General features: G+C 36.3%; 2 protein-coding genes across 16 annotated transcripts in view; one reads left to right on the top strand and one right to left on the bottom strand.

The window, feature by feature from the left end:
• The window catches only part of LOC127509187 (uncharacterized), a 71,410-nt gene extending 57,925 nt beyond the window's left edge, over positions 1-13,485 (top strand). For 6 of the 14 annotated variants that reach the window (XM_051887713.1, XM_051887714.1, XM_051887715.1 and 3 more), the window contains exons 7-10: positions 11,199-11,292; positions 11,403-11,469; positions 11,573-11,658; positions 11,740-13,485. In XM_051887713.1, the coding sequence (XP_051743673.1) occupies positions 11,199-11,292; positions 11,403-11,469; positions 11,573-11,658; positions 11,740-12,610 (1,118 nt within the window). In that variant the 3' untranslated portion in view covers positions 12,611-13,485. Of the gene's footprint in view, positions 1-9,122; positions 9,540-9,647; positions 9,722-10,183; positions 10,311-10,402; positions 10,564-10,693; positions 10,849-10,952; positions 11,110-11,198; positions 11,293-11,402; positions 11,470-11,572; positions 11,659-11,739 lie in introns of those variants that run through there. The other 8 variants (XM_051887720.1, XM_051887727.1, XM_051887725.1 and 5 more) reach the window with 4 other exon arrangements.
• Positions 580-24,926, bottom strand: part of nsmce1 (NSE1 homolog, SMC5-SMC6 complex component) — a 135,014-nt gene continuing 110,667 nt past the window's right edge. Inside the window, exons 1-8 of one of the 2 annotated variants that reach the window (XM_051887739.1) lie at positions 6,954-7,112; positions 6,260-6,398; positions 5,958-6,079; positions 5,684-5,761; positions 3,232-3,378; positions 3,011-3,127; positions 1,076-1,202; positions 580-960 (exon numbers count right to left, since the gene is read on the bottom strand). In XM_051887739.1, the coding sequence (XP_051743699.1) occupies positions 863-960; positions 1,076-1,202; positions 3,011-3,127; positions 3,232-3,378; positions 5,684-5,761; positions 5,958-6,079; positions 6,260-6,377 (807 nt within the window). In that variant the 5' untranslated portion in view covers positions 6,378-6,398; positions 6,954-7,112 and the 3' untranslated portion in view covers positions 580-862. Of the gene's footprint in view, positions 961-1,075; positions 1,203-3,010; positions 3,128-3,231; positions 3,379-5,683; positions 5,762-5,957; positions 6,080-6,259; positions 6,399-6,953; positions 7,113-24,926 lie in introns of those variants that run through there. The other variant, XM_051887740.1, reaches the window with a different exon arrangement.

Genomic DNA, 24,926 nt, shown 5'->3' with positions numbered 1-24,926 from the left:
AGTGTTGAATAAAGCTAACAATATTGTGAAAGATAAGAAACATCCTATATCCTGTGCCTTTGAATTGTTGCCATCCGGTCAACAGTACTGTGTTCCTTGGTGTATGAAAAACAGGTCCAATTTTTTTTTTTATCCCCCAAGCAATTAAACTTTTACATTCTATTTCTTCTGATATCAATTGACTAGCCAGCTGGTCTGGACAAATCTTATTTATTAAATTAGTTTATTGAATTATATATTGATATTCTGTATGCCAATTGTGACTCTTATTATGTCTGTGTGAGCTCGCTGCAACCTTACTTTCCCTAAGGGGATAAATAAACTGAAACTGATTAATTTGTGTAAAATAAAATTATATAATTTAATTCTATTTATAATTTTGAAATGTTCTGTTCAGTTCAGCAGCCACAGGAACAGTATTTATGGGAACTAAACTGAATGGTTACCCACATTAAGACCGTTTCTAATAACTTGAGGAAGTAATCTTTTTTTTTTTTTTTTTAAAGATTTCAAGTATTAAGCAATTTTATATTTTTACAACTTTCCAGTTAAAGGGGGTATTTGAATAAAAGAACAACATGCTTCTCAAAATACTTTATTTTTATCTGAGCAACTATACAAAATGTGCTAAAATTCAACAGCTACAACAAAAGTTTCCATACAAGAGCAGAGAAACAAATTCTTTTATTTGCACAATTATCTTGAATCAAAATTCTAACAAAAAAAAGTGGAATTGAGAAACTTATTCAATAACAATACTTTAATAATAGAAAACACATGTAAAAACGATCTTAGAATCTTAAGAGAAAGCACTTGAAATATCCCCATAATAGCTGCAGCGATGGACCAGCAGGCTTTGAGATTACGACCTTCTCGACCGGCGTGACGGTGCGGGAGCAGTGTTCTCTTTAGATGATGAAGGCAGATTTTGTGAACTCTGTGACTGGAAACGCTGCATTTCTGCAAATTAGAATAAAAAACACATGAAAACTTTGATATCTAAAAACTTCTTGAAGTAAACTCTGTTGTTCATGTTAAATATAAGATCGATGAAGCAATGTTAATAACAGCTCACCTGGAATCTCATGAGGCCAGAAATCACTGCATGATGGACAATGAGGGTCACTGCGTGCTCTAAAATATTTAGCAACACACGGGAGGTGCATCTTGATTCCACATGTTGGGTTTTCACACATTTGGCTCTAGATGTAAAAGAAAACATTTTGTTTGCAGTTTCTCATGCCTGAAAATGCCATAAAAGTCAGGCAACTCCTGTCACTCAAGTCAATCCTATGGAAATACAATTTCAATATATGTAACTTGAAGTGCCTTATTATGCCTTTTTAAAGGTTCCTAATATTGTTTTGGGAGTCTCCTACAACAGGTTTACATGCATGCAAGGTCAAAAAACACTTTCTTTTTCTCATAATATACATTTAATTTCACCTCAATGAATTTCACCTCGTAAATGATTCGTTAGAAGCAGTTCAGAGAATCAGTCTCTCTAAACCCCTCCTTTCCGTGAACCTACACTGCTCTGATTGGTCAGATGGCCCAATCCTTTGTTATTGGTCTACTGCACGCACCGTGCACCCATTGTATGGACAGAAAAATAGCATCGATTTTACAATATCAATTCGAGCCCGAGTCCGACGATGAAACATCTGAAGTAGTCGATCAACCAGAAACTGATTCGCAATCACGACTGGAGTACGACGTTACTTTAGTTTGTGTTATTTATAAGACGTGATAGCAGCATCACTGTTATACTTTATGTAGGTGCACCTGTAGGAACTGTATCAGAATGCCAAGTGAAGCTGAAAACCTCTAACATGAGGTAAACATTTAGGCCAGATGTGTGCAGACTTTTTCGTCATAACTATTAACAAAGAAAAATGGCAATATCATTGTTTGACATTACAATGGGTGTTTACTTTTTACAGAGAGAATATACTTCAACTAGTTGGTGTGGACTAGCATCTTAACATCCTATTATAATACAGATAGAGCTCCATACTACTGTAATAATAAAGACGCAGGAGGAAAAAAAACTGTTTGTTTTGTATGTTGTAAACTCCCACGTTAGCCGAACACAAAGGTGAATAGCTGATAATGCATTACACTTTGTAAACAAAAGTCATGCTCCATCCTTGATCATTACTCCAAGTAATAAGACAGACAAGCTCCATTAATCGACACATTTTTTGGACAAATTCAACCCACATCTGAATAGCAGAACTACAGAAACGTGAGTTAGCCAGTTAGCAAGAGAAATACAGACGAGGGTGTATGTTACACAACATAACATACAAAACTATGAATTTTTAATGACTGCTAGAAAATATAAACATCAATTATTAATCATACTTACAGGTTGAGATTCAGAGGAGCAAACTGGTCCAAATAAACTGGTCATTGATCCATATTTTAAGACCAAGTGTTTTGTGAATCCTGCATTAAACTCCCCGAGGTTTGAGAAGCAGTCGTGAGTTAAATGACGGGAACACAACAAAAGATTGTACTGCTGTGGTATTGTTGAAAAAAATAATTTTCCCTGGCGTCTGCGCGCGTAATAAGTGGCCGGGCAATATGCTAATGTTTCGTTGTGACATCACAATGAAACGGCTTGGGATTCGTTTTACAAACTACTCGTTTATTTGACTGAGAGTCGACTCTTACTTTTGAGAGACAATAACTTTATATACGGTGCACTTTCAGATTTAAAACATTGCAGGATGTTTTCATTCACTTAGAGCTATGCTACACACTACATGAAAGGTAATTTTCAAAAATCCATAATAGGGGAACTTTAAGTGACAGAAAATTCAACCACTCAACTATTTAGCAAGATAAACATGAGGGTGAGGAAATAATAATCACTTTTGGGTGAGCTATTCCTTTTAAAATGACTTCTTGCAGTTCAAATCAAGTGATGGAGATAATGCTTGGATTAAGCTTGGATTTCTTCAGTAAATAAAAGTTCATAACCTTTACACGTGTATGTCCTTACCTGCAGGGCAATGTTGTGGCACACATAACACACTTTGATGAGATCCTGGTAGATTGTGCGCATATACTGTTCCATCTCCAGAACACAGCGGACACTAAGAGTGTATTCACCATCTTTCTAAAGTAGCATAACAGAAGAACAAAAACAGTAATTAATTGCTTTTGAGGGTAGTGAGTGAATTATTATAATACCTAAAAATCCAATATGTCTTAAAATGTTACCTCATTTAACCATTTGTCCTGGACAAATTTGTTTAAGACTTGTTCGGTTTCTTTTTTCTTCAGTTTCTTTGTCCGGAGGCTGTCGGCACAATTTAAAATATCAGTGGAGGAAGCAGAACCGCTCTCAGAGTCCACAATCAGATCCATCTGAACAAAGAAACAAAATGGCAGGAGATATTAAAAAAAAAAAAAAACAACAACATATTTTATAGTTATAAGATCAGTTATAGGTTTTTTTTTCATAATACAGCTATGTCATAATTATTCAACCCCCCAACCCTAAATCACTTACTAGTATGGTAGTGTACAAGATTGTGTATAAAAAAAAAAAAACACAACTAAGCCTTTATTCACACTGCAAATCTTAGTGCTCAATTCTGATTTATTTCTCAGATCCCCCCTTTTTTTTTTTTTTTTTTTAAGGAGGGGAAAATTTGCAAATGAACGTTAATAAAGACGACATGCAAAGTCAGCATTTAGGATGAGGAGAAAGACAGCAACGTTTCTCCATAGTTTCTCCTCAAGTTTTGCTTGTATAGAGCTTTCACCGTAATACTTGTGAGTATAACAGCTCACCGTCCCTCCGCTGACTAACTTCACTGCCATCTTACATATTCACAGAGTGACCAAAGAACTACTGTATGTAAAATCTTGGGAGTGACTCCCACCAGCGCGGAATTATGACGAACGAGTGACCTAAAAGTCGCATGAATTCCAATATGACTGTTCAGACTGAGGTTTAATTGCAAAACATCAAACCTGTATCAGATTTAGGACCATATATGGAAGTGGCCCAAATCAGACTTGAAAAGATCAGATTCAGTGTAGTTTGTGCTGTTCACACTGTTATGAAAAAACAGATCTGAGTCGCATGTGAACAAAAAAAATCAGATGTGGGCCACTTTTGCCTGCTGTCTGAATGTAGCCTTAATTTGCTTTAGTTGTGACGCAAAAATAAAATCAGCCCATGCATGTGCTAAATTTAAGTAGCAAATATGGCCAAGACAAAAGAGCTCTCACAAAAGAAGTTGTTTTATTACATCAAAAAGGGTATGGCTACAAGAACATTTCCAAGACACTAAAAGCTCCTAGAGACACTGTTGACAGTATCGTTTGAAAGTTTAAAACGGGTGGTACCATAGCAAACCTTCTAGGGCATGGAAGAAAAAGAGCTGTTTCATCAATAAGATGAAATCAATAAGGAATAAGATGTTTGATCAGAGAGCTGAGAAAAACCCTTACTGCTAAAGACTTGCTAGATGACCTGATGAAAGGAGGAAAAAACGTTTCAGTGTAAAATTAGCATCGACTTCACGCCTGGACACCTCGACGAACACCACTCTTGACCAAGAGCACAAAACAGGCTAACTTGAATATGTTAAAAGGAATTTGGATAGACCTGCAAAGTTCTGGAAGATTGTTTTATGGAATGATGAGACCAAATGGAAACTTTTTGGGCCCATGGATCAGCAGTAGGCTAACACAGTCTAACACACAAAAAAAGGCCATCCACAGGGTCAAACATGGAGGTGGGTCAGTTTTGTTATTGTAGTGCTTTGCTGCTGCAGGAAGTGAAAACCTTGACCATGTAGTCTCGGCCTCAGACGTCACGGACACGGACCGTTGGCTGAACATCTGATGCATATGGCGCACTTATATGGAAACACCTCAGGATTTTCGAAGTCGTCATCTGGTTGGTTGAATTCTACAGGATGCCCGGGAGACGTGCGTGTTGCGTTCTTTAACAGTCCGCCTGGAAACAGATGCCGTGACGCCAAACCCCCTCGTGGAAGAAGAACGCCGCCATGTTTACAACTGTGACTATGAGTGCTTACCAGGATCAACTAAACGCTGGATTTTCAAATGTATGTGAAGTTCACGGCTCCATTGTTGCAGTAAACTTGTACAACGTTTTTGAATGAATAATTTATTAGATGCAAGCCGGTCTGTTATTGTAGAGACATCGACTTTACATTTTCATGCCTCTAAACATGATGGTCTCTCCAGCAGGACATTGATCCCAAATATACTTGCAAATCTAGAAAAGCTTGGTTCAGAGATCGGTCCGGGAATGTTCTTGAGTGGCCTGCTCAGTCTCCAGATTTAAATCCCTTTGAAATCTTTGGTGAAATTTGAAGAAAGCAGTGGCAGCACAAAAACCAAAGACTATCACTGAGTCAGAAGCTTTTGCACACAAGGAATGGCCAAAGATTCCAGTAGAGAGTGTTAGAAGCTTGTAAGCGCTTACAGAGAACAGTTATTAAACGTTTATAAAAAGAGTAGAAGAAGGGTAGAGAAGAGCCAATTAGATTTTTTTCCCATTTGAACTTAACTTGTTGTCAGAATCACTCAAATGTGTAATAATAAACTCTCTATGATGGTTTTCTGATGCCTTCATTGAAGTGTTTTCAATATATACATATATATTGTTTTTTGCTGTGAATAAACCTACCGTTTTCCTGAATAATTCCAGTTCATTATCTGCATAATCAGATGCCATTCTTGTTATGTCCGTCTCTGTCATGTTTACCTGAATAACAGATGAAAAGTATTTGTCAGGTCTGTTTTGATTTATATAATAAAGTCAATAAAGTTATATAATATTTTTTAAAAAAAAAATTATATAATGTCAAAACACTTAAATTTATTATAACAGTAATATAATTATTAATATATATTAATATATAAAAACACGTAAATTAAGATATCGATTTAATTCAACTGACCAAGGCATAATACTCGAGCCCATTCTCTTCAGACATGCCTTTCCTGATGTACATGAACAATGGCTGAAGGTGAGCGTTGATGACATTAATGAAATCATCTAATCGGTCTGCCACATGATGTGCTAGAAATGCAAGAAAGATGCATAATTCAAAGAGGACACCAATACACAACTGACATTCAGTTTCCAGGTGTGACACACATAAACATCAACAAAAAAACTAACTTTGCCTTTAGTCAAATCAAATATTACATAATAAACAAATGCTCCAACAGAACTGCAGGCAGCGGGTTTTCTTCATACCTCCATGGGTCTCACAGCAGTGTTTGTGTAGCGCTTCAGCCTGAGATGAACTGATGATGCCATTGCTCATCATGGTCTGCAAGAAGCGCCTGTGACTGTCTGCCATTTGTCGAGACATTCTGCTTAAAGTCCTCTTGAGCTAAAAAACACATTTTTTGATAAACAAAATCTCCCAAAAACCTGCAAATACCGACCAGGCAAACATGATTAATGGTAATATGATCGACTGTTGGAGAACCCTTATGTATTAACAAGACATTTTATAACAAGTTGAACTAAACAATAGTCAAAATATGATGATTTTCCACGGGAATAGGACACAGGCAGTCATTTAAGATCTAGATGGTTCAGATAGTAGGCTACTTTATCTTTAGGTCTCATTATTCTGTTATAATAGCTTGTAGCTTGACCTTATGTTGACATTTATAGATGTCAGTCTATTTACAACAACAGTCTTTCGACCACTTCTTTAGGCTTAGGGATTGTGTTGATATACATGCAAACTTGCGGTTGTATTACAGCACGAAATGTAACGTTACAAAAAAAGCCACGAAGTTGCACGACATCCTCATGCTAAGTCAAATCAATCATGCGTTTGTCCAAGCATTCAAACACCGACATCGTAGTCTGACTGAGACAGATTTACAATAAAAAGTTATTTTGTTGTAGAGTGCTGATCTGCACCTCACTATACCTGTTTTCAAAGTTGTGCCGCCGAGCTGTCAATTTGTGCAACATTCGCGCATTCCCACTAGAAACAATACTTCCGATCACGTGGCTTGGGTTCCTACGCAGTGTACACTGAATCTTACATACTTATCAGGGACAATTCGTTAACTTGGGATGACCTGCAAATTAGGTCATCCCAAGTTAACGTGTAAATGTTTGTTTAAATTAAACTATAACAGTATAAGGTGCATTCAAAGTGTAAAACAAAATCTGTGTGCTATAGGAATTGATTTTGCAATGATATATTTTTAAATTTATTTTAACCCTGAAAATCGTCTTTGAAATATGTCAATACACATTTAAAACAATATTCACAAAGAAGAGGGACATTAATTGGAATAGTGGAAAAGTGCACTGAGACTGTTCATACATGGCAAATGATGAAAAAAAAAAAAAAAAACTATTTTCAGATGAAATTATATTAAACAGATGATCTTCTAGAAGAAAGGCAACTAAAATAGGATCCTGTGCATCAAAACTGACTGTTTTAATAGAATGGACTTGACTAGTTTTGAACAAAAGAGCCACATTATATCTATGGGATTTAACCATTTTATAGGGCCTTCGAAGATTACAAAAGAAAAGTTATATTGATATTGAAAAATCTTTAATACTTTTAGAATTACAGACACACAAACTTTGGAAAAATACTATTTATGGCACTCAGACAGGAATGTTCAATTGTGTTGATAGAAAAAAAATGAGATACATTTCTAGTTTCAACATTGTTCTTTAGAAAAATGCGACCATTAAAAATGTGTACCAATTTTCTCATGGAGGCGCATTGAGATCCTTATCTCTGGAAATTATTGGGCCTTAAAAATTAAGAAAAGAAAAGTTTGTTAAGAATTAGAATCTAAAAGGATATTAAGATATCTGTAATATGAGTTACAGAAATGCAAAAAACACAAGAAGTGCTTTTTGCCATTTTTGAACTGTTGGCATATAATGCAACAAAGATTGCTAAAGTCAACAGATTAAACTAACAGGCCGACCAATCTCTGTGTAAAAATAAAATAATGATGTTGTTCTAAAGTCATTTTACCCCCCTGCAATCTGACTCCAAATCTCAGGTGAAAATTGTAATTCTGACCCCCCTCTACAAAATATTGGATTACTCAGTAAATATACAACCATTACATTTAATATTTTGGCTTTCTTCTTCATTTATGTTTGTCTTTCTTCTGAAAAAAAAAAAAGAAAGAAAAGAAAATCAAAAATTTGAGCATGGAATTTCCTGAAATTTGGTTGATTTTGACACGAAATGACCCAAATGTGTTTATGTCTGAGAACCTTTTATACATCTTTTCTACACATACTTAACTGCAGATACTGAAATGACACTCACTGTGTGGTACAGTACAAATATTTTGAGTGTCCCTTATTCTGTCACGTATTTTCCTTTCCAGAAGTTGGCAATACATTTAGCCTACTAATCAGAAGGTGGCAAAAACTCCTTGAACATATGGAATAAGAGGCTTAGTATCTAAAACAGAAACAGATAAAAGGCAAAGCACAAATATGTTTTGTCATCATAAAGTTAAATCCATTAGCTATAAAGCACCTGGTTGGAAGGCCCACTTTATTAAGTGATTATATCAAAACCCATATGTAAGGCATTCCCAGCAAACACAACTAGGCTACGTTTCTTTTGTGTTTGCTGTGATATTGCTTGAATGCCATGTTGTATTGATAATCTCGTGCCTAACAAAGTAACTCTATTCACATAGTATGGCCTTCGTATATTATTGCAAAATAATTCCATACCGTTTCCAACCACAAGGCGTCACTTGGAGAGAGGGGGCTGGCAGCGTTGGAAGTTGAAGTTACCTTTTTTTCCTGTAATCATTTACATACATTTAAAAAAAAAAAAATCATAAGCTGTTTTATGTTTTTAAACATTTAAAAAACAAACCCATGTCTGCCCGAAACTGTGTTACAAAGATGTAAAAATAAATTATATAATCACTTTATTTTCTGACTGAGTTATTAACAGTCAATTTCGACATTTTGAAACTGAAATGAGACTTGGTACAGGAACGGGAACTTGCGTATTTCTCTGTAATGCAGTCTCATTTGAGCTTCCTTTTTGTGAGCCTTGCATAATAATTTCCTTTGTGTTTGACTACCTCATAAATACCACATTATAACGAAGACTAATCTTGTTTATATCTGATCAGTGTTCTGTTTGTTTTCCGTGGAATTCATTTGGTGTGCTTTCCTATCCCTGTGCTAGAGCTAGCCAGTGTGAGCGCGCGCACGTCAGGAACACGCACAGGGTGGGAATTAGCCAGTGGAACAGCTGAACTGCTGCGTGATTTCCAGGAAAGTTCGATACGCCCTTCTGGCGAGTTCCCTGTTATACTGGCAAATAGGGAAGTGTGAGGTAGACCATTATTTTTCACGGTTTAAACTACTCGTCTGGGCTTTTTGTGCGTTCCTGACTGAACCCATGTGTTTAATTTGTCTACAGCGTGGTTAGTTAAATCGATTTATTTCATTTTTACTTTACGGGCGAGGCAACGAACTGTCAGACAGTTACAGTCAAAAGGTATGAAAACTATATTTTGTCAGGAATTATATTTTGACATTTTATCTTGTGACATAGGCTATATATAATCGTTAAAAGATGTATGAGATTATATTTGTGCTTTTATAGGATGTACAGGATGTTTTCCACATTTCTTCTTTGTCAGATCATCATCACACTCATCTGCCAAACACTTTGTTACGGTAAATGTTTGTTTTGTTAAGAATGTGCCTTTGCTCTATATGTGACTTTGTTACATTAATAATATCCCCATGTTTGTCTGCTTTGTGTGTGTGTTAGTCTCACAATTGTGTCAATGTTTAGCTCTGTTTCTTTATAATGTTAGTGGCTTTCCCCGTCGGCTCAGACATGGTATTTTTTAGTGTTGATTGATTCATTTATTTAAAACATATTGATGACAAGTTGATGTGGATGTTTTATAACAAATTAAACAAGAACATGCTGATTCGGATGACACCAGTTCTATTAAATTTTACTTTAATACTTTAAAATTATTTTTTGTCATGTACACATAACTCTTATATATTTTTACACAATGTTTTACTGTCAAAACAACTTTTACTTTAACAAAACAACTTCTACTTTGGTCATTTGTGATAGTGATTTCACCCCGTCTTTTATTTCCATCTCTAAAATGTCTCTAGAACCCACAGAGAAGGACTTGAAGTGTTTCAATGACTATGAGACAGAAATGAAGTGCAGTTTCGAGTCTGACGGCCTCATAAGTTGCTCTGGATACAAACTCAATATCACACGTAATGAAGCAGATGTGTAAGTGTTTGTTCAGTTCATCTGTAACTATAACAAAATGTAATTACTGTTCATTTAGCAATCAACTGACATGATTAACTCTTATATTGCAGGTTAAAAGAATATACATGCATCTTTGAGAGAAATCATCACAGTCCCAGTTGTGAATGTAAAATTGAAGTCCAAGGGTTTGTTATAACAGAGATATTCACTACTACACTTCTGGAAGGAACAAACGTTTTATCAAATAAAAAAATCATGACAATAGACTTCAGTGAGTATAATTGTTGTCTATATGTTCTTGTTAGGCTTTTTCCATTACTTTTGAATGTTCTGAAATTTAAAAAAAAGTGTTATCCAGCCTTATCTGACACATTTACAAATGTGATTTTCATTTTCTGCAGTCAAACCGAAAACTCCAGTTTTATCAATGCAGAAGACTGAAAATGGAAATTTTAATGTAACTTGGGATGACAAGTACACAAGTTATTCTACAGGACATTTTGTAGACAGTTTGGAAATACATCTGAGCTATAAGATTAAAGGAGAAGATGAAACAGTAAGGAAGATGACATGATATATAGATGATATGAAATATATTCAAAGATATTCACATATAGATGAATTGTAAAAATAAATAATAATAAAAAATTGTCCATACAGTTCTCCAAAAAGGTGTCAAATTCAGTGGGATTCTTTGAGATTGTGGGCATAAATCTCCCGCCAAACACCGACTACATTCTGACAGCAAGAATGAGCACAAACTATAATGAACACAAGATACTGAGTGACCAGAGCGCACCAGTTGAGTTCACCAGCCGTAAGTCTATCTATTTGGTTCTCAGAGTCATTCCTGCTTGTGTGTTAATGCTCTTTAATAATCCTGATCCATCTATATGTGCTCCACAGCCTCATCTCCAAATGATATAGTCAGAACGGTGGTTCCACCTCTGTGTGTTGGTTTAGTCCTCATCATTTGTGCTATCTTCATCTGCGTTTTGAGGTGAGATCTCTGTTTTGTGTCTCGCCATCATTCTACATTTCGCATTTTTGCTGTTCCTTTGTGAATCCTTGACAAATTCAGTTCTGACACACTTTACTTCCTCATTACAGGATGAAGAAAAAATGGTGGGACAAGATCTCCAAGCCAAAAGTAGATGCCAGTTTTGGAGAAGAGAAGGTGGGAGAAAGATATGCAATTTGTTGGTTAACTATTTATTTTATCTTGAAATAGTTATCTATGTGCTCAATAACCCTTTGTTTTTTTCATTTTTGTTTAATAGGGTCATATTTTGCCTCCTTCCATTATGAACTTCTCCACAATCCATGTAGAGATTCCAAAACTGGACTTTCAGGAGGAAAAGAAATTGTAAGTTTTCCCAATAACTTCAGAAACACATGACAGACTAATTCTGATTAATAATCCCTCAACATGTTTGTCTCTCTACAGGATCTCAGCGTCATCAGTAGATACAACCAACGAGAAAAGTTCCCACAGTGTTGAGTCGGCGGCAGACGATTACGGCCAGGCCGGCTTTGATTCTGGTAGTGACAAGGAGAATTGCAGTTCGGTCAACGTCTTATCACACGTCAAACATGCCCTGGATGAGGATTTAAAATCCCTTCTTTTTACCAGCAACACACCCAGCAATCAGGGCACTATAATGGAAGTCAAGAGTGTTGGTATCAGTTCCTCAAGAGAAAACAACCGTGCAAACCGAGATTCGGGCAACTGCTCTGGCTCATCGGTTTTTAGCAACATGACATATTTGGAATCGGCCACTGATGATTCTTCATTCCTGGAGCAGCCGACTTGGGATCATTCCTGTCAGTCCGACAAGAATGAGGTTTTTAGCTGTGAAAACTCAGCTATGAGCGCTGATATCAGCAAGAGCCAGTTTAACTTTCCCACTACAGATGCTTTGGAAGACGGATATCAGTGCTTCAACAGTGTTGTGAACCAGGGAAATGATGCAGATGTTTGTTTGAACCGTTCAGACGATGTTGATTGTGATGAAAAGTTCATCGTGAAAAATCTCATCACTAGTAAAAATCCACTTTATCCTTCTCTGTTGCTCCATGATGGCAGCGTCACACCTAGTGATGATGGATATCAAGCTTTTGAAGGCTTAACAAAGAGCACAGAAGGACAGTGGAGCACGAGCACCAGAACCGAACAAGCTCTTGATGAATGTGGAGCGCTGAAATTCCCCCACAGCACTGGCCAAGATCCCACATCAACAGTGCAGCAAAGTTTGTGGGCCTCTTCTTTGCATTTCTCACCCATTATTCAAATAGACACTTCCTATCAGTCTGTTTAGCTGTGCTGTACACAACTGAAACATTGAATTATCTCTGTATGTAACCTCTACAGTTACAAAGAAATATGGCCAGTAATAAGATCTATGCAAATGTTCATTGTTTGTGTAGACTCGAATTCAAGACCTTCAATTTAGGTTTCACTGTTTCTACACAAAGACTTTGAGCAGTGCCTAAAATGCTCGAAGAGGTCATCATGGATTACTATTCTTGTCTTGACATTCATTTTTCTTTATTATTGTACAGAATTTCACACACAATGCCAAATGTGACCCTGAGTCACATTTGCAAATGCAAATTTTAAAGGCATGATAACAAGGCTAAGACGGTTCTTTTCATTCTGTGCCATTAAAACAAATGATAGGTATTTGCTTATTCATCTGTACAGTTACAATAAATCATTCCTTTGAAAGTATCACCAATAATAGGAAACTTTAGGTTTAATAATTAAAGTTTTGTATCGCTAAAAAGGCATTTCTAAGCATATATTTGATATCTCAGTCTGTGAAAGAAGGATTTTTCTTTTGTGCATTGTTTTTTTTTTTTTTTCTTTTACAAAAACAAGAAATAGTCTGTATATATGATATATTTAGATATAGATAACACTGTTATGTTTTGTTTTAAAATCTTAAACAGGAAAAAACTTAGCTTGGACAGTTCATAGACAGTACTTGTCAGCCTGTTTAACAATACTGTCAAACAAATGATAGACACGCTTAAAACTTACATTATATTTGTATGTAGTCTTATGTAGTTGTTCTGTATGCCATTTTGTTTTAACATACAAACTAAAGCACGCTAAACATTCTAAATAAGAGCAATGTAAATACACTGCTATGTTTATACTTTTCTAAAGTAAAACCTCAGAATGGTGAAACAGAGTCTTGAGTAATTACTTGAGTCTTTCAGTGGGAAATTTGAACAGGTTTTGACAGGGCCTTTGTTTTATGCTACCTGCATGAACCAGGAAGCTACTTTTTTTTTTTTTTCTCCATGGAAAGTATGTGATACACTAAAGTGCATGTCGAGACATTTACGCATTCTAAAAAAGGCTGCTTCACGGAAGGTTATCTAAATAGGAGACATTTTGTTTTCTTAAAGCGAAAATTGTAAATAGTCATTTGGACAATTCATCTTTTATGATACACGACCTTAAATGACATAAGAGATTTCTATAGAATATGTAATACCTTTCAGTGTAGATGTGACTTTTAGTTCTGTTTTAGCATTTTGATATCATCAACAACAAAATAATATCATAAGCAGCAAGTATAGATTAGTCATTTGGATGATTGCAGCGCCATCTGCTGGGCGTTTACGTGAAGTTCAAAAACAAGCTCAACGTCCATGACATAAACTGGAATGACAGCATTTACATTTCTACTTGATTTTAGCAATATCACAATTTTACACATTCATGGTACAAATTAGCCTTGTTTAATAGTAAGCAGTATGGGATAGTAAGGACGTTTTTCCCCTCTCACATCTACTAAAGTATACTGTTATAAGGAATTTAAAAGGAATTTAATGCCCAAAAAAAGTGTCCTAAACAGCATCTTGTGCTTAAATACAATACATTAAAGCAAATACATAAGTCCTTTTTGCACAGAGGAGTTCATATGACCAGTATCACAATAACGTTTCTGTGCAATGATTCTGTTACATATTCCCTGTGTGGACTCCTGGACTTCTATGTTGAAGTGTTTCCTGTTTCTTGTGCCATTGTTCATTGTTTCTCCCTTGATTAGTCCCCCCAGGCAGTGGCAACTTTGTTTTAAAAAGTGGGTGGGACAGGAATGTGTGTGTCGGGAATGTGTGTGTCATTATAATAATAAATGCACAAAATTGTTTGACATAGACCTCATGTTTAATATGATAGTTTCGTCCTTAAATCTAATATAATACAATATATAGTTAGTCTCGAAAGTATTTACATTAGTCTGTAAATACATAAATCCGCATTTGGTATTAGATTGTCCTGATGGACTAGAAGTAGAACTTTTGTTCAGCATGCCAGAGGTTCTGGGTTCTAATCCGCCCCCGTGTTATTTATTTTATTTTTTTCTCATTAAAACCAAAGATGTTCATCAGTGATTGTTTATCAAGAGCAGAGACACGTTTATGTGCATTTTGTTTGTGAATTCACCGGAACGAATACAGTCTGCGGCCGCAACATCGATAGATTGAAGCGCTCGTCCGTGTGAAGACGGCGCACTGTGCACGAGCGCAAAGAGAAAACTGTTGCGACACTGATAACAGCGGCAACGAGCATTCAATGTGATTTCCAAAACGACACATCCCAGCGCCAGATCGCCTATTATTTAACACAAACGAACGAATTGTTAATAAACTAGAGATGTTTCTTTTGTATTAGTATACATCCGTGCCGCGAGATGTTTCAAAAAGTGGTGGGGACAATATCGACCCTGGCAAAAAGTGGTGGGGACATGTCCCACCCGTCCCACCCGCAAATTACGCCTTCTGCCTGTTTAACGTTACTTAAAATGTTTATGTAACAACAGTATGACTTCTTGACATTTTTTTTTAATAATTGATGTCCGTGTTATTCATTGCAGAACTCAAACCAACTGTGGAGAGGAGCCCTTCTCCTTGGTCTTCCTTTCTTAAAGGAATAGTGCACACAAAAATAAAAATTGTCACCATTTACCCAACCCTTATCTCTTTCCAAACCCTTTAAGACTTTTGTCCATCTATGGAACACAAATGAAGATATTTTTAATATTCTTGTCTTTATTTATTTATTTTTATCCATTTACAGTCTAGATAATCAGTATTTTTAATCTTCACAAATGCAAAGTTATTGTAGTAATCCATACCAATATTTATATATAAATAAAATCCTTAATTATATCTGTTCATATCATATAAAGCAATCATGTCTGTTCAGAAAATTCAAAAATGTTGGACTCCCAGACTTGCAATGGATGGACAAAAAATTGAGAGAGTATTAAAAATATCTTAATTTGTGTTTCAAAGATTAGCAAAAGTCTTATGGTTTTGGAAGGACATGAGGGAGAGTAAATTATGACAATTTTCTTTTTTGGGTAAACTAATACTTTAAAGAGCAGCCCTCCAAGTTCATCAGAATGTGTGAGGTATGTCATGTCTGTTTTAATACTTCAACAAAAAAGTAGTTATTTATATTTTTATTTAAAGAATCTTTCGGCATGTTAACTGTTAAGCTTCATAATGACAGAAAAACATCTCACTGGACTCCACACTACATGCTGTGTAGGGAGCCACTGGCCCCTAAATGAAGACATTATGGCAAAAACATGGTTTTTGAATAGGGCTGGGCAGTAAATTATATCATGTCGAGCTCACAATAAAATTTAAGGCTAAAAATAAGCTCTGGACATTTTTACTGTATATGGATTAATCTAATCCATCTGCAGCCTCACTGTATGAGGACAATCCACATGAACTTCATCTCCAGAGCTGCTCTTGAGTCACTTCACAAGCTTTTCCCTGTTTCATCTGAGAAAAACTACCATCAAATACACATTGAAACTCAAACTGAAACAGTTTGATTACATTTTAAAAAGATTGATTAAATTGTTAAAGTTTTATTAATTAATTTAGTAAGACACCATTTTTGATGATAAATTTGTATTAAATCATAAAACATCCAGAAAAATATAATGGAAAACAGAATTTTGGGAAAAATAAAGTGGATTTCATGGGGCCCTAAATTAAAAGTCAGCTTACTCTGTTTGTTTGAATTTGTTCTCAAGTTCTAACAAATATGTAGAATTTCCTTCCCCATTAATGGTATTTGATTATCGTGATAAATATCGCTATCGTATTATATGGAAAAAAGTATTGTGACAATAGTTTTGGCCATATTGCCCAGCTCAATTATTGAATCGTGAATCATTTGTGTTGGTCAACAATAATCGAATTAAATGCACTCACTGGTGCTGCCATTGTAGCATGTGGTAGAAGATACATGAAACAACTACACAGTGTTTGAAGTAATAAAAAAGACTATTGACCTACCCTTACTGATGTGGATGCACCTGTCTGAAAATTCAGTTTTAACCAACAAATGTTTTAGGAATTTGTTTTGTGTTCCTAGTAATTTTCTTTTTCCTCTTTTTAACCCAATGATGAACAGGTGGTGACAGGGATAAATACTGGTCAAAAAGGCCTAATATAAAAAGAGCAAAAGGGTTTTGGGTTTTGCACTTTTCAGACGGTCCCTTCAGACTTCACCACCGCCTGCTCATAAAGACCATTTATATATTATAAAGCACATTTGAGGAAAATTGGGTTGTTGTAGCTCGTTGTCTAGGTTACTATGATTGGAAATAGCTGCATTTGTGTTTTAACAACGTTTAGCTCGAGTTATTGATCCGGGAAGCTCGAATCTGTGAATATATTGCCAACTTTACTGAACTGCTTGACTTAAGCACTGACTGCATTTCTTTATATTTGAGTCCAACAAGTTCAGTGCATTATTTGTGTGCATTATTAATGTATGGAGCTGACTGAAACATTATACCTCCAGCCAGCAGGACATTAAAGAGGAAGTGTTTGTCCGAGCTCACAGCAAGGGATCGATAATATCTTTGCGATTGAATGCAAAAGTTTTGTGAGGGGACGCAAAAGATTTGGAAAAAAAAATTTCCTCCCAACCCAATTTTTTTTCCACCACCACGTCCTTTAGGGGCTCCCTATTACCTCAGATGTGTAATGGTTGGATTCCACAACTGATAATATAAAACATATAGCCTATAGGTTAAGACAATACAACATTTACTGTAGGTGTCATAAAATTTAATGAATTTGAGAAATTTTCTATTGTGTTTCTGATTTGGCTGTGAGATTCGCCGATTTTGGGTGCGTAAGATGTGATGGATTCTATTGTCCAGTTGGCATTTCCACCCCAAAATGGCTGCCAAGCTACCGAAGCACCTCCTTGTAGCTGTTACCCAAAAAGCATCAGAGTTTCGCCTCTTGGGTTCTATACTCTTTGGTTCACCCAAAAATGAAAATTCTGTCATTAATTACTCACCCTCATGTCATTCCACAACCATAAGACCTTCATCTTGTTCATCTTCAGAACACAAATTAAGATATTTTTGATAAAATCCCATGGCTCAGTGAGGCTTTCTTTGACAGCAAGTTAATTTACACTTTCAGTGCCCAGAAAGGTAGTAAAGACATTTTAAACAGTCCATGTGACTACAGTGGTTTAATCTTAATGTTATGAAGCGACAAGAATACTTTTTGTGTGCCAAAAAAAACAAAATAACTACTTTATTCAACAATTTCTTCTTTTCCGTATCAGTCTCTGACGCACATTCATGAGAGCGCCACGACGCGAGTGTGGTGACTGATGACACTGGTGACTGACTGGCACTGATGGCATCTACACCACCAGCTCTCCATTGCTCTCTGTCTTTGAGAAGCTTGTGGCTGTTGCAACCTCTTCCATCTCTTTTAATTTTTTTGCACAAGTAAGGTTGTGCAAAAAAAATTCAATTCATCCTTTGTGTCGAAATCTGCAGACATAGTCATGAACTGTTTTGTGTTGAGCGTGCGTCTTCCTCTGTTTGTAAATACATCCCTGCGTTTCCGGGTCATATTTCAAAACACCAGCTCCTGCGTCATCACCACACGCACACATTGTGGTGCTCTTGTGAACGCACATTGGAGACTGATACGGAAGAGAAGAAATTGTTGAATAAAGTCGTTATTTTGGGGGGTATTCTTGACGCTGTTCATTGGTTCTCCCTTGATTAGTCTCCCCAGGTGTGTCTTGTTTACTTGTTAAGCTTGTTACCCCTGTGGCCTGTTGCACAAAGCCGGTTGACTGATTTTTCAGGCTCATGAAGGTGGATTGGTTTTTAGCAGGCTAACCTGCTCCGGAGCAGGTTTTATTCTGGTTTAGAGAGCAGACCAAAACTCAACCAATCAGGTGTGAGTAGTGACCTGTATCTGATGCAATAAAGCCACACCCCCTACATCTCTCGCTCCAGATTAAATCAGTTTATAGTGAAAACATTTTAGAAATAAAATTGCTCATCTTTTGCTGTTAATTATTTTAAAACTTAAGCTTTAAAACAGGTTAAGTTTACATGTATTCTTTTGAGCTCTTTGTGAAGCTATATAAATTATAAGGCCTATTTGTTTGATTCACATGTATTGATATAGTTTTCTTTCTTTCAGTTCCCTTCTCAAACTTTTACTGCAGCAGCAATGTTTATTCCTGCTTTGTAATTGCATTTAATTAAATAATATTTTTCATAATGATCTTTTAATCTTCAGAAGAGACGTGAATTGCGCGGCTCTCTCGCGAGAAGTGAATCAAATGGACGTTCTCCATGTTCCGTGTGATTGGCTGTTTGCCGCACATGTCACGCTTTCAGGTGCACGCGCTTCAGAGTTAATCGCAAAACTCTGGATTAAACCTGAGTTGACAGAGTATGTTTATACCGAGCTTTGTGAGGCCATTGAGCCTGATCTAAACCAGTTTGGATTTATCTGGATTTGTCAACTCCAAACCTACTCTGAAACTCAGAGTTTGTTCAACTAGCTTCATGCAGCAGGCCACTGCTGTTTCACTTGTTCTTTGTCAGTCGCTGAAGGTGATGGTACCTGTATTTCCTTTGCTTTTCTTTGTTTTCCGTGTTCCTTATGGTTGTATACTTTTTTTTATTTATTTACTTATTTATTAAATACCCCTGCTTTCTCCGGATGTTACAGATTCAATATCCTAAAGCTATAGGCCTACGCCAAGAACAGTCAAACAGATATTGTAAAAACATCGCTAGCCTAAAGTTTATTGCATATTTTCAGTTAAATGTCATGGTTTCTGATTCACAATGTTGCACCATAATTGTCTTCAAACCCACTTCTGTTATTTAAGACTTTATGGTTGCTGCCAGTTATTAATACCCAGCACAGGGAGCGTTCTCAACTTTGGATATTCTTAAGGTTCTCTCAAAGTCATGAACAAACGTTCTTAGAACGTTCATTATGAGTTATCATGGCTTTAATAATGTTCCCAAAACGTTAGCACAAAAATGTTATTAAGTTCATGGAACGTTTTTCTGAAACATTATTTGGACATCAAATGTTTTATAAATAGGCCTATTCGGTCAATTATTTGTTTCAGAGTGTTCATACAATATTCAAAAGTAACGTTAAAAAGAGACGCATAGCCATAGACTGTAAAAAAATATGGATGACGAACCCACACTCTCTTCCACTGTAGAAAAGTGAAGCCACCAATGTCCCAATATGGCGCTGACATCGTGTGCTGATTCAGGACCTGAGTCTGCGCAGTAGCGCGCTATTAAGGCCCCGCCCACAACCCCGCAGAATCATTTAGTACAGTTTACTGCAAAACAACTCATTATATCATTGAGAAATAAACAGTTATGGAAATGTAGAAGTTAAAATTAAAGTTTCAATCTCCTCCCGAAAAATCCCGAAAAAAGTCCATTGGTGCCTCAGTGACTAATTTGCTAATAGAAGCTGCCAGTCACAGCTGTCAATCATGACGTCACATCCCCATTTTTATAGCATTAAGTAACTAACTAAAACCAGGGCTTGATTTGAGGGGGGATGCGGGGGGATGGCATCCCCCTTGTTGACAAAAATGACAAAAAGCATCCCCTCTGTAAAGCCACCATCCCCCCTTACCATCCCCTTTAGATTAACAGTGCTATGTATTATGTAAATCTTATCATGTATACGAAATTTAAAAATTCTCTGCATGATAATTAGTATAAGAGCGACTGACCAATCAGAAGCCAAAGTCCCTTTCAAGGAAAGTCAGTTCACTCGGCAGCCATATTTGCAACGCCTCCGGGCAGCTATTTCAGGCATTCAAGACCAAGTCCTATCTATTTGAATGGGGAAATCTCAAAAACTGCTTGGCGAACTCACAATTAAATAACACATTTCAAATCAGCAACAAAATCTAACATGAACTGTCCCATAAATGTTGTTTCTTATGAGGAAAATGAAGTGGGTTGAATCCAAGCAGCTCTAAAAGTTTTTAGAATAGTTATAATCTGGCATCCTTCTGAAGGCACTCCGCCTGTGCTTGAGGTGTTGAATGTGTTGAATGGTGTTGAATGCTCTGTTGGTAATTTAAACGTTAATTACACAAATAAAATGTTTAGTGTAGATTGATTGAACAGTGATTGATTAGCTTATATTTATTCAGATGTGCATGAAAGTTGTGTTCGTTACAATAGCAACAGTAAAATCCGGGTGCAGTGTGTTTCAGAATCAAACAATCATTGTAAAAAAAACTTTTATGTCAAGATGAAGAGAAAATGAAGTCTATGAAAATAGCCCTAAAAGTCTATGTAAATCAAGATATAAAAAATAATAATCCATGGTCTTAAGAAAATAAGTAATGAGCACGAGAAAACAAGGAGAGGAGAAGGAAGGGGATAATCCATGACTTTTTAGGGCTTCCATAGTAAACAACAATGACAAACACAGATATGAGCAATCAGCGTATGAATCTCAACAATGGTGACAACAAAATATTCAGACAATCAGATCAACTCTGGACATCACAAAAAGCTACTAAAAGACAGAACAAAAACCACAGCAAAAAATAAAAGCAAATAGTTAGAATTAAAGAAAATAATAGGACAATTCAGCTGCATAATTTATTCATGCTATGATGCATGCTGGGAGTTTTGTACTACTGTTCCCAGCATGCATTGCGGCATGACTCTTTTAATTGTCACCTTTGTTGAGATTCATGTGCTGATTCTTGATGTCTTTGTGTGTCAGCTTAGAAAATTTTTTTTTTTTCATCTTCTGATTGGTTTTGTTCCATTATATCATTTCAGTGACGGACGGTTTCATTTTGCTATGAGATTTCAATGATGGTCACTTTGCTCCTTTACGAGATCTCAATAGCAGACGGTTGGTTTTGTTCCTTTACAAGATTTCAATGATAGTCAGTTTTGTTCCTTTGCGAGATTTCAATGACATCTGTTTTATTCCGTCATGAAATTTCAATGACGGTTGGTTTTGTTCCTTAACAAGATTTCAGTGATGGTTATTTTCAGTGACGGTTGGTTTTCTTCTGTTACGAGATGTCAATGACACTCAGTTTTGTTCCTTTATGAGATTTCAATGACTGTCGGTTCTGAAACTGTGATCATTTCAGTGATGGCCTGTTTTGTTCCATTACACCATTTCAATAATGGCCGGTTTCATTTCCTTACAAGATTTCAGGGATGGTCAATTTTGTTCCTTTATGAGCTTTCAGTTTTATTCAGTTACAAGATCTCAATAAAGTATGTTTTGTTCTTTTAAAAGATTTTAATGACAGTTGGTTTTGTTCCATTATGAGATTCAATGACGAACGGTTTTGTTCAGTAATCAGATCTCAGTCGGTTTTGTTTGGTTACGAGATTTAAATGGCGGTCGGTTTTGTTCTTTTACAAGATCTCAATGATGGTTGGTTTTGTTCCTTTGTTCTTTTATGCGATTTCAAAGACAGTCGGTTTTGTTCCTTTACGAGATTTCAATGACTGTCAGTTTTCAATCACAGTCGATTTTCTTCTGTTACAAGATTTCAAAGACAGTCAGTTTTGTTTTGTTATGACATTTCAATGACAGTTGGTTATGTTCCTTTGTGATCTTTCTGTGTTTTGTTTCATTACGACATTTCAATGATGGTTGATTTTGTTTCGTTACAAGATTTTAATGACGGTTGGTTTTCAGTGAAGCTTTTATTTGGTTACAAGATTTCAATGACAGGTCAATTTTTTCTGTTACAAGATTTCAGTGACAATCAGCTTTGCTCCATTATGAGATTTCAACGACGGTTGGTTTCGTTTCATTACGAGATTTCAGTGACGGTCAGTTTTGTTCCTTTGCAAGATTTCAATGATGGTCGGTTTTGTTCCATTATGAGATTTAAATGACAGTCGGTTTTGTTTTGTTACGAGAGTTTAATGTTGGTTGGTTTTATTCTTTTATTAGATCTCAATGACAGTCAGTTTTATTCCTTTACGAGATCTCAATAGAGGACGGTTTTGTATTGTTATGAGATGATGGTTGGTTCTGCTCCACTTCAAAATTTCAATGATGGTCTGTGTTTTTCCTTTTTGAGATTTCAATGATGGTCGGTTTTGTTCGATCTTGCAAAGGAACAAAACCGCTGTCATTGAAATCTCATAATGAAACAAAACTGACAGTCATTGAGATCTTGTAAAAGAATGAAACTGACTTCACGAGATTTCAGTGGCAGCCTGTTTTGTTCCATTACAACATTTCAATTATGGCCAGTTAAGGGAGTTCAATGATGGACTTTTTTTTCTTTAAGAGATCTCAACAAGGATCTTTGCTCCTTTGTTCCTTTACGAGATTTCAAAGATGGTCGGTTTTGTTTCTTTACCAAATTTAATGATGGTTGATTTTAGTCCTTACTAGATCTCAATGACAATCAGTTTTGTTCCTTTACAATATCTCAATGGTTGACGGTTTTGTTTTGTTATGAGATTTCAATGACGGTCAGTTTTGTTCGGTTACGAGATCTCAATGATAGTCGGTTTAGTTCTGTTATGAGATTTCAATGACGGTTGTATTTGAAACAATTCAAACTGTCGGTTTTGTTTAATTACGAGATATCAATGATGGTCAGTTCACACAGTTACAAGATTTCAACGACGGTCAGTTTTAATTTCATTATGAGATTTCAGTGATGGTTGGTTTTGTTTCGTTACGAGATTTCAATGACGATCGGTTTTGTTCCTTAACTCAATTTAAATAATGGCCATTTTTTTCCATTATGAGATTTCAATGACAGTCAGTTTTGATTCAATGACAATTGTTTTGTTCTTTTACGAGATATTAATAACAGTTGGTTTTGTTCCAGTACGAGATTTCAATGATGGTCGGTTTTATTCGGTTATGAGATTTCAATGACGGTCGTTTTTGCTGGGTTATGAGATTTCAATGACAGTCGTTTTTTTAATGACAGTCAAGTTTGAAACAATTCAAACTGTTGGTTTTGTTCAGTTACGAGATTTCTACGATGGTCAGTTTTGTTCAGTTGCGAGATTTCTACGATGGTCAGTTTTGTTCAGTTGCGAGATTTCTACGATGGTCGGTTTTGTTCGGTTACGAGATCTCAATGATGGTTGGTTTTGTTTCTTTGTTCTTTTACAATATTTCAAAGACATTTGTTTTTCTTTTGTTACGAGATTTCAATGATGGTTGGTTTTGTAGATCTCAATAGCAGTCAGTTTCATTCCTTTACGAGTTCTCAATGTCTGTCAGTTTTGTTTCATTTAGAGATTTCAGTGACGGTCGGTTTTGTTCCTTTGTAAGATCTCAATGACAGTAGTTTTTTTTTCTTTACTAAGATTACTATGACAGTCTGTTCCATTAAGAGATCTCAATGATGGTCAGTTTTATTTCATTATGAGATTTCAATGACAGTCGAGTTTAAAACGATTCAGCTGTTGGTTTTGTTTTACGACGAGATTTCAATGACGGTTTGTTTTTCAGTGTCAGTTTTTTTCCATTACGTGATCTCAATAATGGTCCATTTTGTTTCTTTGTGCTTTTACGAGATTTCAAAGACGTTTGGTTTTGTTTTGTTACGAGATTTCAATGATAGTCGGTTTTGTTCCTTTAGGAGATCTCAATAGCAGTCAGTTTAATTCCTTTACGAGATCTCAATGACTGTCAGTTTTGTTCCTTTGCGAGATCTCAATGACGGTCGGTTTTGTTCATTTACAAGATTTCAATGATGGTTGTTTTCAATGATGGTTGGTTCCCTTTCGAAAGGGAACTCGCACTGCGTCCTAGAACACAACTGGGGAACGCCCTCGCGTGGCTGGTGTCTGAAACAATCTGTCCAATCACAACAATCCTATTGGCCGGCGACAGCCTATGACGTAATTCAGGTGTAACCCGGAAGTATAAAAGGGGCACCTGGTGAACATGTCATCCTCTTTTCGTCTTCAGGAAAAAAAAAAAAATTCAAGGTAAGGTAAGACAATTGTTTACTATGGCTGAGAAACGTTTCAAGCGCTGTGCTGATCTGTGTCCTAGATATTTGACACTGGAGGATACACACGACTTGTGTGTTCATTGTCTGGGCGAAGAGCATGCACGCTCTGTTCTCGAGGGAGCAGTTTGTGTGCACTGTGAGTGTCTTCCTATGAGGACGCTCCGCTCTCGTCTGTCCATCTTCTTGAGAGGAAGGACAGTCACATGTGCCTGGCGGCTCGGGCCCCGCTCGTGCTGAGGCAGAGAGACGGCTTAAGTTGTGGGGTTCACAGGTGGAGCTCGCCGAACGCT

This window comes from Ctenopharyngodon idella, chromosome 3 (genome assembly GCF_019924925.1).
Source record: "Ctenopharyngodon idella isolate HZGC_01 chromosome 3, HZGC01, whole genome shotgun sequence".
NCBI classification, from domain to species: Eukaryota; Metazoa; Chordata; class Actinopteri; order Cypriniformes; family Xenocyprididae; genus Ctenopharyngodon; species Ctenopharyngodon idella.
Note: the sequence above shows the minus strand (reverse complement) of the source record. Positions and strands in the feature narration are given on the sequence as shown.